Source organism: Typopeltis vanoorti, chromosome 2, assembly GCF_054136105.1.
Source record: "Typopeltis vanoorti isolate ZY-2024b chromosome 2, IOZ_Tvanoo_1.0, whole genome shotgun sequence".
Taxonomy (NCBI): Eukaryota; Metazoa; Arthropoda; class Arachnida; order Uropygi; family Thelyphonidae; genus Typopeltis; species Typopeltis vanoorti.
The window spans coordinates 129,159,710-129,172,624 of NC_143550.1; the positions used below are offsets into that span (position 1 = coordinate 129,159,710).

The 12,915-nt window shown below is 37.6% G+C and overlaps 1 protein-coding gene across 1 annotated transcript in view; it reads right to left on the bottom strand.

The window, feature by feature from the left end:
• The window catches only part of LOC150109428 (EF-hand domain-containing family member C2-like), a 396,984-nt gene that overhangs the window by 63,969 nt on the left and 320,100 nt on the right, over nucleotides 1-12,915 (bottom strand). Inside the window, exon 11 of the mRNA XM_090402356.1 lies at nucleotides 4,983-5,110. Coding sequence (XP_090258482.1) covers nucleotides 4,983-5,110 — 128 coding nt within the window. The remainder of the gene's footprint in view (nucleotides 1-4,982; nucleotides 5,111-12,915) is intronic.

Consider the following 12,915-nt stretch of genomic DNA (forward strand, 5'->3'; position numbering starts at 1 on the left):
GAGGATAGAATGCACAAGGTATGTTTTCCAGGCGGTAAAATGAGTAGAGTGATTGAGACATTGGATATGAGGCTGGAGCGAGCAAAAGAGTCAATAGTATTAATTGGTACAAATGATTTGAGAGAGGACAAAGAGCGTGTCAGAATGGATATCAGGACGCTGCTTGGAAGGATAAAAGAGAATAGTGTGACAGGAAGAGTGGTCAGTGTGTTGCCTAGGTATGACTGTGGTGAAATGAGGTGGAGAGCAAGGATTATGAATGATATGCTGGCTGAAACGTGTGAGGAGATGGGAGTACAGTTTGTTAATGTGTGGAATGAGTTTGAGGGATGAAGTGAGCTGTATGGGAGCGATGGACTGCACTTGAGTGGTTATGGTGTGAGTCGCCTGGAGAGACTGCTGCTGGAAGGTAGAGAAGTGAGTAGAGAGAATGAATCAGATCGAAAGGGGAGTGATGTAGAAGAGCAGAAGACTAAGACAGGAGAGATTGAAGAGGTGGATATGAATGGGAAAGTGACTGGTATGAGTATAGAAAATGAGAGAATGGGTGTGCAAGAGGAGCAGGAAAATGGGGAGGCTCAGGGTGGACAGGTTCCGCAGCATGAGAAAGGTGAATGCTCTAAGAGGAGGTGAAATCATGTGTAGGCAGGAAAGGAATGGGATGACCAGGGATCAAGAGGAAACAGTTGGAATTGAAAAGGGTTCTAAAATGAAGAAGCAGAAAGGGAAAGAGAGATCACACCGAGTGAGTAGTATCAGTGGAACTAGCTGTAGATCCAGAAATGAGCTGCTGTGTTTGTATACAAAGGCTAGACGTATAAGAAACAAGGCATATGAAACAGTTGCACTAATTGCGTCTGTTCACCTAAAGATTGTCGGAATAAGTGAGACATGGTTGGAAGAGGATGATATCATATCAGAAATAGAGATGGAAGGGTATGATGTGTTTCATGAGAATAGAAGGGGTAAAAAGGGAGGGGGGAGAGTGCTATTGATGAGTTATGTCCATAAAAAGTAGAGATGCAATACAGAAATAGTGTCAGTGGTTTTGAAGCAGTATGGTGTGAGATAGAGGTGAATGGAATCAAATACTTGGTGGGATGTTGTTATAGACCAGGTAAAGTGGATGGTGGTGATAATGAAATGTATAATCAAATTAGCCAAGCAAATAAGAAAAGGGTGATCATTATGGGCGAATTTAATTATGGCAATATAGACTGGAATGATGAGATAGGAACTGGAAGTAAAGAAACTGAGTTTCTTGAGTTTTTCAGGGATAACTACCTCAGACAGTATGTAACAGAGTGTACGCAAGGATTCAGGCTCTTGGATTTAGTCATCTCATCAGAGGATGTAATTATAAATGAGGTGTCAAATCATCCACCAATTGGTGAGAGTAACCATGAGGATTACCTGGCTTCCAGCCAGGTAATCACCTCATGGATACTCTCACAGAGGTGTGAGAACCTCTGTGAGAAAAGGGTATATGTGGAACTACAAAGGGGGGAGAGATTATGAAGAGCTCAGGAGACAGCTTCCGGATGTTAATGAAGTCAAAAAGAATCCTAGGGAGTTCTTTTGATATGTAGCCAGAAAAAGAAAGAATGATTATGGAAGGATGACATTGATTGGAGAAAATGGTATAAAGACAGCTGTTGCAGAATGTGTGGTGGAGATACTTAATGAGCAGTTCATAAAGATCTTTGAATCTTGAGAATGTAACTTCATGGAGAGATTGAGAGCAGTTGATGATGGGGAGGAGAGACTGACTGTAAGTAAGCAAAAGGTGTTTGGGGAGTTGAGTAAACTAGATGTAAATAAGCCTGTGGGACTTGATAATATATCACCGTGCCTTCACATATTTTTTTAATATGAGTCTTGCACTCGGTGAAGTCCCTAAGGAGTGGAAGGAGGGCAAGATTGTGCCACTTCATAAAGGAGGTGATCGAACTCAAGCATCAAACTATAGGCCTATCTGTGTGTCAGGTGTTGTGGTTAAGTTGTTGCAGAAGCATGTGAGAACTAGGATCCGGAGTTGGCTTGACAACAATGGTATTATCTTTGATGGACAGCATGGATTTGCTAAAGGGAGGTCATGTTTTAGTAATCTACTTACTTATTACAATAAAGTGACTGCTTCCTTGGATAGAGGAGAAGGATACACAGTAATATACTTGGATTTTGCAAAGGCTTTTGATAGAGTACCTCATGATAAGTTGACAGTCAAACTAGAGCAGATGGGGTTGGATATTAGATTAGTGCAGTGGATTGGAGACTAGCTATCTGATAGGTATCAACAAGTTTTGTATGGGGGTGCGATATCTAGGAAAAGGAAAGTCACTAGTGGAGTGCCTCAGGGATCTGTTTTACGGCCATTACTGTTTAACTTGTATATTAATGATATTGGCAAAGATTTGGATGGAGATATTCAGTTGTTTGCAGATGATGCAAAGTTAGGACGAACCATAAAGAATAGTGAAGATGTTGTGGCCTTACAAGAAGACTTGAATAAATTGAGTGATTGGGCACGGAAATGGGGATGTCAGTTCAATGTTGCAAAATGTAAGATTTTAAAATTTGGAAAACAAAGGTGGGATGCAGAATTTATGCTTGGTGAGAATATATTGTTGAAGGTAGAGGAAATAAGAGATCTCGGGGTGATAGTGGATAAGGATCTAAAATTTAGGGGACACATCACCAAAATTGTGAAGACAACACAAAGGCTTCTGGGAATGATGTGGAGGACACTGATGTGTAGAAGTAAGGAGATTCTTGTTCCACTGTATAAGGCTTTGATTAGGCCACACATGGACTATTGTGCCCAGATTTAGTCACCAGGTTTTCAGATGGATGAAGAGATGTTAGAAAGGGTCCAAAGACAACTGACTAGGGTAGTTTTTGACCTCTGGAATGTCGAGTATGAGGAAAGATTTAGAAGATGTAATTTGCAGAGTCTGGTGGACAGGAGGAGGAGGGGGAGATATGATAGATACCTACAAGTTGGTAAGGGGTTGTTATAGGATCAATGCTGGAGAAGTTCTACAGAGAATAGTGGGAGATCAGGGGCAAACTAGAGGTCATCCCTGGAAACTGTATAAAGAGTGTGTGAGTAAGTGGAGTGAAAGCCAGGTTTGTTTTGTGCAGAGTTGTGAATGATTGGAATGCCCTGCCTGAGAGTGTGGTGTCTGTAAGGAGTTTGAGTGTGTTTAAGCCATGGTATGATGAGATGTGTGTGTGTTTGATAAAAGACCTTCCCAGATGAATCTTTGACTCCATGAAGTCTTGGGGTAATAATAATAATAATAATAATAATAATAATAATAATAATTGCATCTATTATCTGCTGAAGCATAAATGCATTGTTAATTGCAATATGTTTATGCTTTATGCAACTGAATCCAGTTAAAATTCCAACCAATGCCAACCATCAGCTGATTATAAACAATTGCCAGATTCAATAGTAATGGAAAGTTGAGTCAGGAGAAATGCCATATGTGCTATTCCAATTGAATTTCAAGGTGAGATTTTCCTCAGTCAAATAAATGTCCGAGATAGAGACCTGTAGTGGCCATCATTTGGATTGTAAAACAAGGAGGTTTTGCATTAACTTTCATAAAGCTATTTAACACACTATAGTACATCAAGTGGAAGCCACACAATGACTCAGAAACTCTTGGTACTGTTATTCTACTCGATACTAGAATAAGTGGAATAACATCAGTCTTGATAATCAAGACTGATGCTTGCTACCCATTCTATCTATTTACCACTCTCAAAGCAAAATATCTAGTCCTTCTGCCCTTGTTAACTATCAGAAAACATGATTTATTTAAATTGTGTTTGCTGATAGTGCATGGCTCTGTACGTGAGCAGTAGTTCAAGTACATAGCCCTGCAGGAGTAAAAATTAGATTATAAGCGATAGACAATTACTACTTTTGTAGAAGACCAGCTAACCTACCTTAGCTTGATAAGCACTTAAAAAACATTCTTTCCCTCCACTTGTTTATACTATAAATTAAAGATGCCAAGAAATTATATTCTTGGTTTAATCCTTTATCATTCTGTCCTGAAAATACTTCAAGTATAAACTTTGTTTGCTTACACTTACTGAGTAAAACAGACATGGAAGGACATTGTATTGTAAAAAACTAACCATGTAATAAAGAGAACTAAATTTACACGTGCTTAAACACTTGTCTTTCTTAAGCAAAAAATAAATATAAAATAAATCTACCCTATATATATAAAATGATAAGCCTTTTTATGAAACGTTTTTATGTAACATTTCTATGTAACGTTTTTGTGTCACATTTTTTGTCAAGTTATTTGAAATGTTTTGAAACTCAGGGGCTATCCCGAGTGTCGAGTCTTCAAAATTCGAGTCATCAGAATTCAAGGAGAAACTGGGGGTTCTCCTTGAATTCTGAATACCAGCCCGGGGGGGGGGAGGCAGAAACCCCCTTTCAAGTTTTCAAAATTCGAGTCATCAGAATTCAAGGAGAACTGGCCTACCAGTCTGGAACTTGGGAGGGTTGAGCGTCATAGGCACCCGGGTGGGGGACCGCCCCTTTCGAGTTTTCAAAATTCGAGTCATCAGAATTCAAGGAGAACCAGCCTACTCTGGAACACTGAGGGGGTTGGGCACCATAGGGGCCAGGGGGAAGAGCTCCCTAGTAAAATATAAAAAAATTATTTTAAGAACAATACACAAATACAGTAGTACTGTGTTTGTGTATATTTTGTTAAATTAACAAAAGAAAAATAAGTGAAAAAAATTGGTTAATTCACTTGTTTCCTTTTATATAAATGCTATTTTAGATGTTCAAGCATTTTGAGAAAATCTTTTTACTTAATTAAAAAATATTCATTAGAAAGGACTGATTTCAATAATGAGAGTTTCTGAAGCATAAAGATTTTACTAAACTTTTATATTGCACATTAGTAAAACTTTCAATTTACTTAATTAAAAATAACCCTCACCTGAACTTTTCATATTTTATTATTCCATTAGTACTCTGAGCTTCAAATTTCATTTTCATTTCATGAACTTTGTCCAAAAGCCATCCTCTTAGTTTACCCATTACTAGTTTGATGTCTGAATATGGGAACTAAAATTTAAAAATATAATAAAATGTATAGCTCTCCCATAATACATATGACTAAAAGGATTATTCTCTAATTTACTGTACATAGATGATAAAGTTACGTCACTGTGCAACTTTAAAAATAATAACTTCCAGAAAATTAGCACAGGATGTCTGAGCAGCCCTGTGGAAATGACATTTGCTTCCATAGTCTGAGTGAAATTTTAGTTGCCAATTAGAGGAACATTTTGCAACCAGTTACCAAATTACTCAGGCAGAGGCATGTAGGTTTTTTTTTTACAAAAACTTGCATTTTTAATCCTGCAACTCTAAAAAAATATACTGTAAAACACACACTAATTCAGAAAAAAAATTTTTTTTTCTGAACACTTCCTTTGTGGTTGGGATCATGAGATGGCAACAGTTGTTCTCATCTCTGCGTTCCGAGAAAAATTAGAGGAGTGAACAGATGAAAAAAATAATAATAAAAATTCTAATCCTTGATCAAGAACTTTATTTCTGATCCAACTCTCAGACCCGTACCTTAAAATATAGTATGTCTAATAAGCATGTCTCTATTAAACAACTAATATATTTATTCAGCTGACTCTTCACCATATCAGCATTGCTCATTATGATGTTTATTTACATACACAGTATTGCCTTAAATAATAACAATAATAATAATTATTATTATTATTATTGGCCTCCATGGAGTCAAGAGACTTATCGTGGGATGTCCTTCCCAGGAAACACAAAGTCTATCATACCGCTTCTTGAACACATTAACCATTCTTGCTCTTACAACTCTATCAGGCAGTGCGTTCCACAGTTCCATCACCGTCCATGTAAAGAAACCACTCCTCACCCTTTTGCTCACAGCTTCCTTTCATACCTTCCAGGGATCGTCCCTTGTCATCGCTCCTTCCTGCTGCTCTATCCAGTGAAAGAACTCCCCAGCATCCACCGTGTAACTGCCTCTCAACAGTTTAAAAGTCTCGATCATATCACTCTTCTTCTATCCACCAAACTCTGTAGTCCACTTTCCCTCAGCTGATCCTCATAATTAACATTGTACAGTCCTGAAACCATATTTATTATATGCCTCTGCACCCTTTCCGCAGTTAATTTATCCCTTTCAAATCCTGGGGACCAAATTTGAGAACAACAGTCTTGTGGTCTGATCAGGGGTTTTATACAATGGAATGATAACTCTTCTATCTCTGCAGGTCAGTGTCTTTCTCAGTATTGCAATCCTCTGGATTACCTTCATCACCTTTGCAATATGCCCCTGAATTTCAGTTTTCTATTGACCATCGCTTCCAGATCTCTCTTCTCCCTTACTTCCTCCAGTACAGCTCCTCCAATTGAGTATGCAGCCTCCCATTGATGTAACCCAAACTTTATTTTGCTGCATTAAACTGACACCCCCATTCATTTGCCCATGTGTCCAGTTTATTCAAATCCTCTTGCAGGGCTGCCACATCTGTACTAATACTTCATATCATCTTCACATCATTTGCAAACAACTGAATATCCCCTTGCAATCCATTGACAATGTCATTAATATAAAGGTTAAACAATACAGGTCCCAGTACTGAGCCTGTGGAACCTCACTTGAAACCTTCTGCTTCCTTGATATTGCCCCACCATACACAACTCTCTGATACTTATCAGACAGCCAATCCTCAATCCAGTTGACTAACCCAACATCTAAACCCGTGTGCTGTAACCTAAATATCAGCTTGTCATGTGACACCCTGCAATTGCCTTTGCAAAATCCAAAAAAAATGGCAGTTCATGCATGACTTATTTTTCACGGTATGAACAACACCACACACACACTTTTATCACAACCGATAAAAGTGTGTGTGGTGTTGTTAACCATCAACACCTAAGTTTATCTGTTAGAAAAATGGCAGTGTATGCCTTTTCCTCATCAGCTGCTCTTGTTGCTTTATTATAAAAGGCAATCATATTACTAAAGCAAGAGCACCCCTTAACAAATCCATGTTGATTCTCACAATTAACATTAACTCATCAGCCAACACTGTATATAGTCTCTCACTAATTTCTCAAAGACCTTAACAACTACTGATGACATACAAACTGGCCTATAATTATACACTTCCAGTCTTCTACCACCCATATGCAATGGCACTATCTTACTTTCCTTCCATTCCTTGGGTACCTTTCCCATAGCCAGATTTTCATTGAAAAGCCAGGTCAAAGGAGATGTCAGTTCTTTAGCACATTCTCTCAAAACCCGTGGTGAAATACCATCCAGTCCCCAGTGCTTTACTGACATCCAGAGTACTCAGTACTCTCCTCTTGCACTTCTAAACTTCGAACCTGCCCTACCTCTCTAGTATTAAATCCTTCTTCTTCTTCTGGATGAAATACTCCAATAAAGTGCTCATCGAACAACTCCACTCTCTATATATCAGTCACTCTATTCCCATTTTATCACACAATGTCATTCTTCCACACAGAGGCACAGGAAGGGGCAGTCTGCCCCGAGCAGCACTTTGAACCTTTTTGAACTTTTGCAGTTAATTTTAAAATACAGCGTCGAGAACTCATTTCCAAATATTGTAATAGTACTGTGAATTTTCCTCAGAATTGCTGTAAGTGAAGTGTTGCTAGTTGTGAGAGGAGTTTTTCTAAATTAAAATTGATTAAGAATTACCTACATTACTATGAAATAACCTTCGCCAATGTCATCGACGATTTCACTAACAGAAAAGAAAGAAAAAGAACATTTTAGAATGATGAAATTAAAGTTTTACTTCAAAAATAAACAGTGTTTTAATTTATTTCCCTATATGTCATTTTCACTTTTTGTAGTATTTTTCGTGTGTATTGAGAGCAGAGGCAAACTCAGGGACTGCCCCGGGCGGCAAAAGCTCTAGCTACACCACTGCTTCCACAATCATTTCTCCTCCTACTGGCCACATAGCTAAAAAAATTCCCTAAGATTTTCTTTGGATCTTAGTGCCAATCTCTTCTCATATTCCAGTTTTGCCTTCCTCACCATACTAGTCACTCTCCTCTTATATCTCTTTTTCATCTGCAGTTCCTGTTTGATATTGTTGTCATCCACTTTATACAAAATTGTGTCCACTTTTTCACTCATGGAATACAGCTTACTTTTGCTACTAACAAATATTCCTTCACCATTTCCCAAGCACTAATGATATCCTGTTATAATGTTACAACTTCTGCACACCCACAGAATTGCATGACCCCAGTTCTGTTTCTGGCACTGTGTGTGTGTGTGTGTGTGTGTGTGTGTGTGTGTGTAGACAACAATCAAGACTTTACATTTTGATGCATTAAACTGATACCCCCCATTCATTTGCCAATCTGTCCAGTTTATTCAAATCCTCTTGCAGGGCTGCTACATCTGTACTATTACTAATAACCCTTCCCAGCTTCATATCATCTGCAAACAACTGAATATCCCCTTGCAATACATTAACAATGTCATTGATATAAAGGTTAAACAATACAGGTCCCAGCACTGAGTCTGGGGTTTCACATATGTTTACGTGTGTTTTGAAACACATGTTTATCAGTAGAGAAAGAGCTGTCTAGCTGTATGGGTTAACATGCAGTAGAGAGATTATGAGAACTGTATATCTGTAATAGCACTTCACAGGATTAAAATGCAGTCACCTGTTATTTTCAATATGCTAAAAACACTTGGGATCAGTATGATGTTTGTGTATCGGACTAATAACTATAATAAATTTAGTTTAATCCTTTATCCTGGATGGCCCTTTCCTTAATGCAGGAAAGGGCCATCCAGACACATCTCCTTGCAGTATACATGTCTGCAAGGAGATGTGCTTTGCATTATGGGAGATACTGAGACAAGGAGTGATGAGAGCTAGATCCACCTTTGCTACGAGTTGCCTAGGGATGTACCACCTTACCTCAGTCCTGAAGATATTTTCAAGTGCAAATTTTGTTTACTTACACTTGGATAAAGGATTAAACTAAATTTATTATAGTCTAACCAAGTGAAAAATAAACTTCCAACAGACTAATAACTGTTATAACAATACAGAATATATATCTGACAACCAAGGAAGAAGAAGTTGACCACGCTGAATTAAGATGATACAGCTTGCAAGAGCTGGGAAAGCACGCCTCCACCATAATCCTGTAAGAATGCAGATAGTGATGTCATGAGACATGATAGTTTTGCAGAGAACTATGTCACATGTACTAACTGATGACCTGTGGATGAGAGAGCCTATCATCGTTCTACTAGACAGTTCCTAACACCACAACTTATGTGGCAGATGGTAGTAAAATCAAAGGCACATCTCTGGCAGTATGCAAACAACAGACACAAAAGATATCCTCTTCACAGATGAAAAGAATTTTAAAATTGAAGAGTTGTTTAGTTGCCAAAATGATTGGGTATATGTCCTGGATGGTCACATGGTACATGCCATAGCACTCAGGATTCAGAGAGGTCAAAACCCCACGTCAGTGATGGTTTGGTGTGTGTGTGTGGGGGGGGGGGTGATGTATCTGGGGATATCCAAGTTGCATTTCTGAAAGAAAGTGGTCAAAACCAAAGCGTATCAATCCAGCAGTTTCCATGCTGGAACCTGCCCCTGAACAGCTTGTTTCAGAGGCCATACAACTCTCTTGTTTCATGGTAAGCGGTGGATCCTACAACAGGACTCAGCCACTACACACAAGGCGAGGACCACACAACAGTGGCTGGAGGCAAATGTGCCTGACCACATATCACTATCTGATAGGACATCTGGTAGTCCCTATTTGAATTTGTTGGACTTGAAATTGTGGTTGGAGCTTGAGAGAGTAGCCTGCAGGAAATGACACTTCTGCACTGCTGGCCTGAAGGTTGGTTGGAGCGAGCAGTGGCAGCATTTCCACCAGATGTTGTGCATGCTGCTATCAATATGTGGCCTCACAGACTGGGTGTACGCACGCGTGTGTGTGTGTATGAAGGCAAACAGGGAACATTTTGAACATTGAGTGTTGCTATATGCACATTATACATGTGTTTTGAAACACATGTATAACGTGCTTCTTTACAGCACATTATACAATTTACAACTTTCAGTGCATCATACATGCGCTGAAAGTTGTAAATGATTTATTGATAGATTAAATGTTTATGTGCTGTTCAAGTTGTAACAGTATTATGGCTAGATGAGGTATTTAATCTGCCATCTTCTCTAAAAACAGTGCGTAAACAGCTGAAATATTTTACTTGTTATCTATGTTCTCCACTGAGAATGCAGCTGAAATTTTCTATATTCTGGCCTATTTTCATAGTTTTGATCTTTTCACTACTAATTGTTATGCCAAATTTGTTACAGCTGTAATTAAATTTAGTTAGAGAATCATGGAGACTTGCACTGGATGTGTTTAAGAGTACAATATCATCTGCATACAGCAAAGAGCTAAGTTTGATATCTCTGATATCAGGCTTAATGTTGCTTTCTTTCATAATGTGATCCATACAGATGATGAATAAGAGTGGAGATAATGTGCACCTTTGTCTTGAACCTAATTTTACTTCAAACCATCTTCCTGTATGTCCTTCATTTCTATATATATATTGCTCTGTATAATATTCCATTCACCACATTTAATTGTAGTGTTTTGAAAAGCTTTTCTCTGGGCAGAACTTTGTCATATGCTTTTCTCAGATCTGCAAAACTTAAGCACAGATCCTTGTTATGTTCCCATGATTTCTCAACTATCTGTCTTATAGTGCAACTCTGATCCTCCTATTTGACCTGAACCCAGCATGTTCTTCTCTGAGTTTCTCTTCAACAATTATTCTCAGCCTCTTTTTGTGTATGCTTGCAGAAATCATACTTGGAATATCAAGAAGAGAAATGCTTGATATTTGATTTTGTTTTCTCATAATCTGTGATTAAAAATGGCAATTAAAATTCAAATTGAAATAATATGAGAAACTTTAAGAGGTCTTAAATACCAAATTTCATTAAATTCCATTGAACCAGTTCTATTAATATCAGTTTGAATCATTCTGTCAAATTCTGCTAATAAAACTGATTCAGTTGAAACCAAAATTGAACATCATGAATATTTTGTATACATCCTAAATTGCAAATTTTATTAAATTTCATCTGGCCAGAGCAGAGTTATTGGAAGATATAATTTCTACGTTTTTTTTTTTTTTTTTTTGTGCCTGTGTAAATGATCTGATTGAGAAAAATTGGAAAGGTTCAACAATTTTTTGTAACAATTCCAAATAATAAATTTCTATAAAATCTATTTAGTCAGAGTTCTGGAATAATTTCCGTACACATGCAAAGATGATCAGATAAAATAAATCTAATAAGTGCTCTTGCATTTTGCAAAGCATGCCTATTAATAATAATGAAACATATAGGTGGTTGAGTGGTGGAGACGGAAAGTTGTGGAGTGGGTGCACTCCCTCGATGAGTCTTTGGACTCCTTGGAGGTGTAATAATAATAATAATAATAATAATAATATAATTAATGAAATACAAAAAAGAAATTTAATAGAATAGCATTTATGCAATAATTTTTACCACATTCTCTGCAAATTTTGGGGCTCTCACATTGCAGGCATAGAAGGAACTTTTGTTTATCCAATGGATCTCTAATATCATTAGTCCAATTTTTTTTCATTGGGAACTTAAACACACTACATTAATTTGGTAACTACTCCTTATCAACTTTTGTCTCAATGATATCCATCCATCTCCTTCTAACCTTGAGAACTAAAAAGTAAACTTCTTTTTCTTAATCTGTCTTTATACTTGATATCCTCATAGGCTCTGAAACACCTTAGTCAGTTGTCTCTGGGCTCTTTTTGACAAAATAACTAGGTGCCCAAATCTGTACACAGTGATCCACATACATACAGTTTGATCAAAGCTCTATATATAAGAGAATTACAATCTCGCTGCTTCTACATGTCAGTATCTTCTACATCACTGCCATAATGTGTTGTGATGTTTGCACTATTTTAACAATGTATTCCTTAAAATTTAGTCCTTGTTCATCACTCCCATATCCTCATATCTCCTCACCAAATGTATACTAGTAACTCTACTCATTAGCTACTTACATAGTCTGCAAACAATTGCATATCCCTACTTAAATCTCTCCTAGTATCATTAACATACAAGTTAAACAGCAATGGCTGCCAAAAAATAAAAAGAACCAGGCCCATAAGGTACATAGTGACTTTCCTCTTCGAGGATATTACTTTCCCAGACACAATTGGCTGATACCTACCAGACATCCCCTCTCTTCTAATCGATGGGCTAATCTATTATTCCAATTATTATCCTTATTCCAAATAAATTACCAATGTATTATGTGGTAATTTATTGAAGACGTTTGCAAAATTTAAATACATCAATGGATATGCATTTCCCTTATCTATTAAAAAAAAAGTGCTTGTAGATTATTATTATTATTATTACGTGACACCTCCATGGAGTCCAAGGACTCATCGTGGGGGGACACTCTACCTACTTCACTAAATACATCTCGCCCTCTCTCACTACTATATAATTCTCCTACAACCACACTGCTATCATCAACTCCATTATCGCCAAGAACAGTATTTTTTGTCTGTAAATTACATGTGTTCTTGAAGGCCGATTTGTCTGTGCATGGGATGAAAACCTGAGTTTCCAAGAGAAAAAAACCCTGCTACCACCATATGAGATTGGCTAACTCACTTCAATTGAAAAAGCCCTATAAGGATTCCCCTTGTAATGATGAAAATTGAACCCAGATCTTTTCCAATCGAAGGGCGCAATGATCCGCTG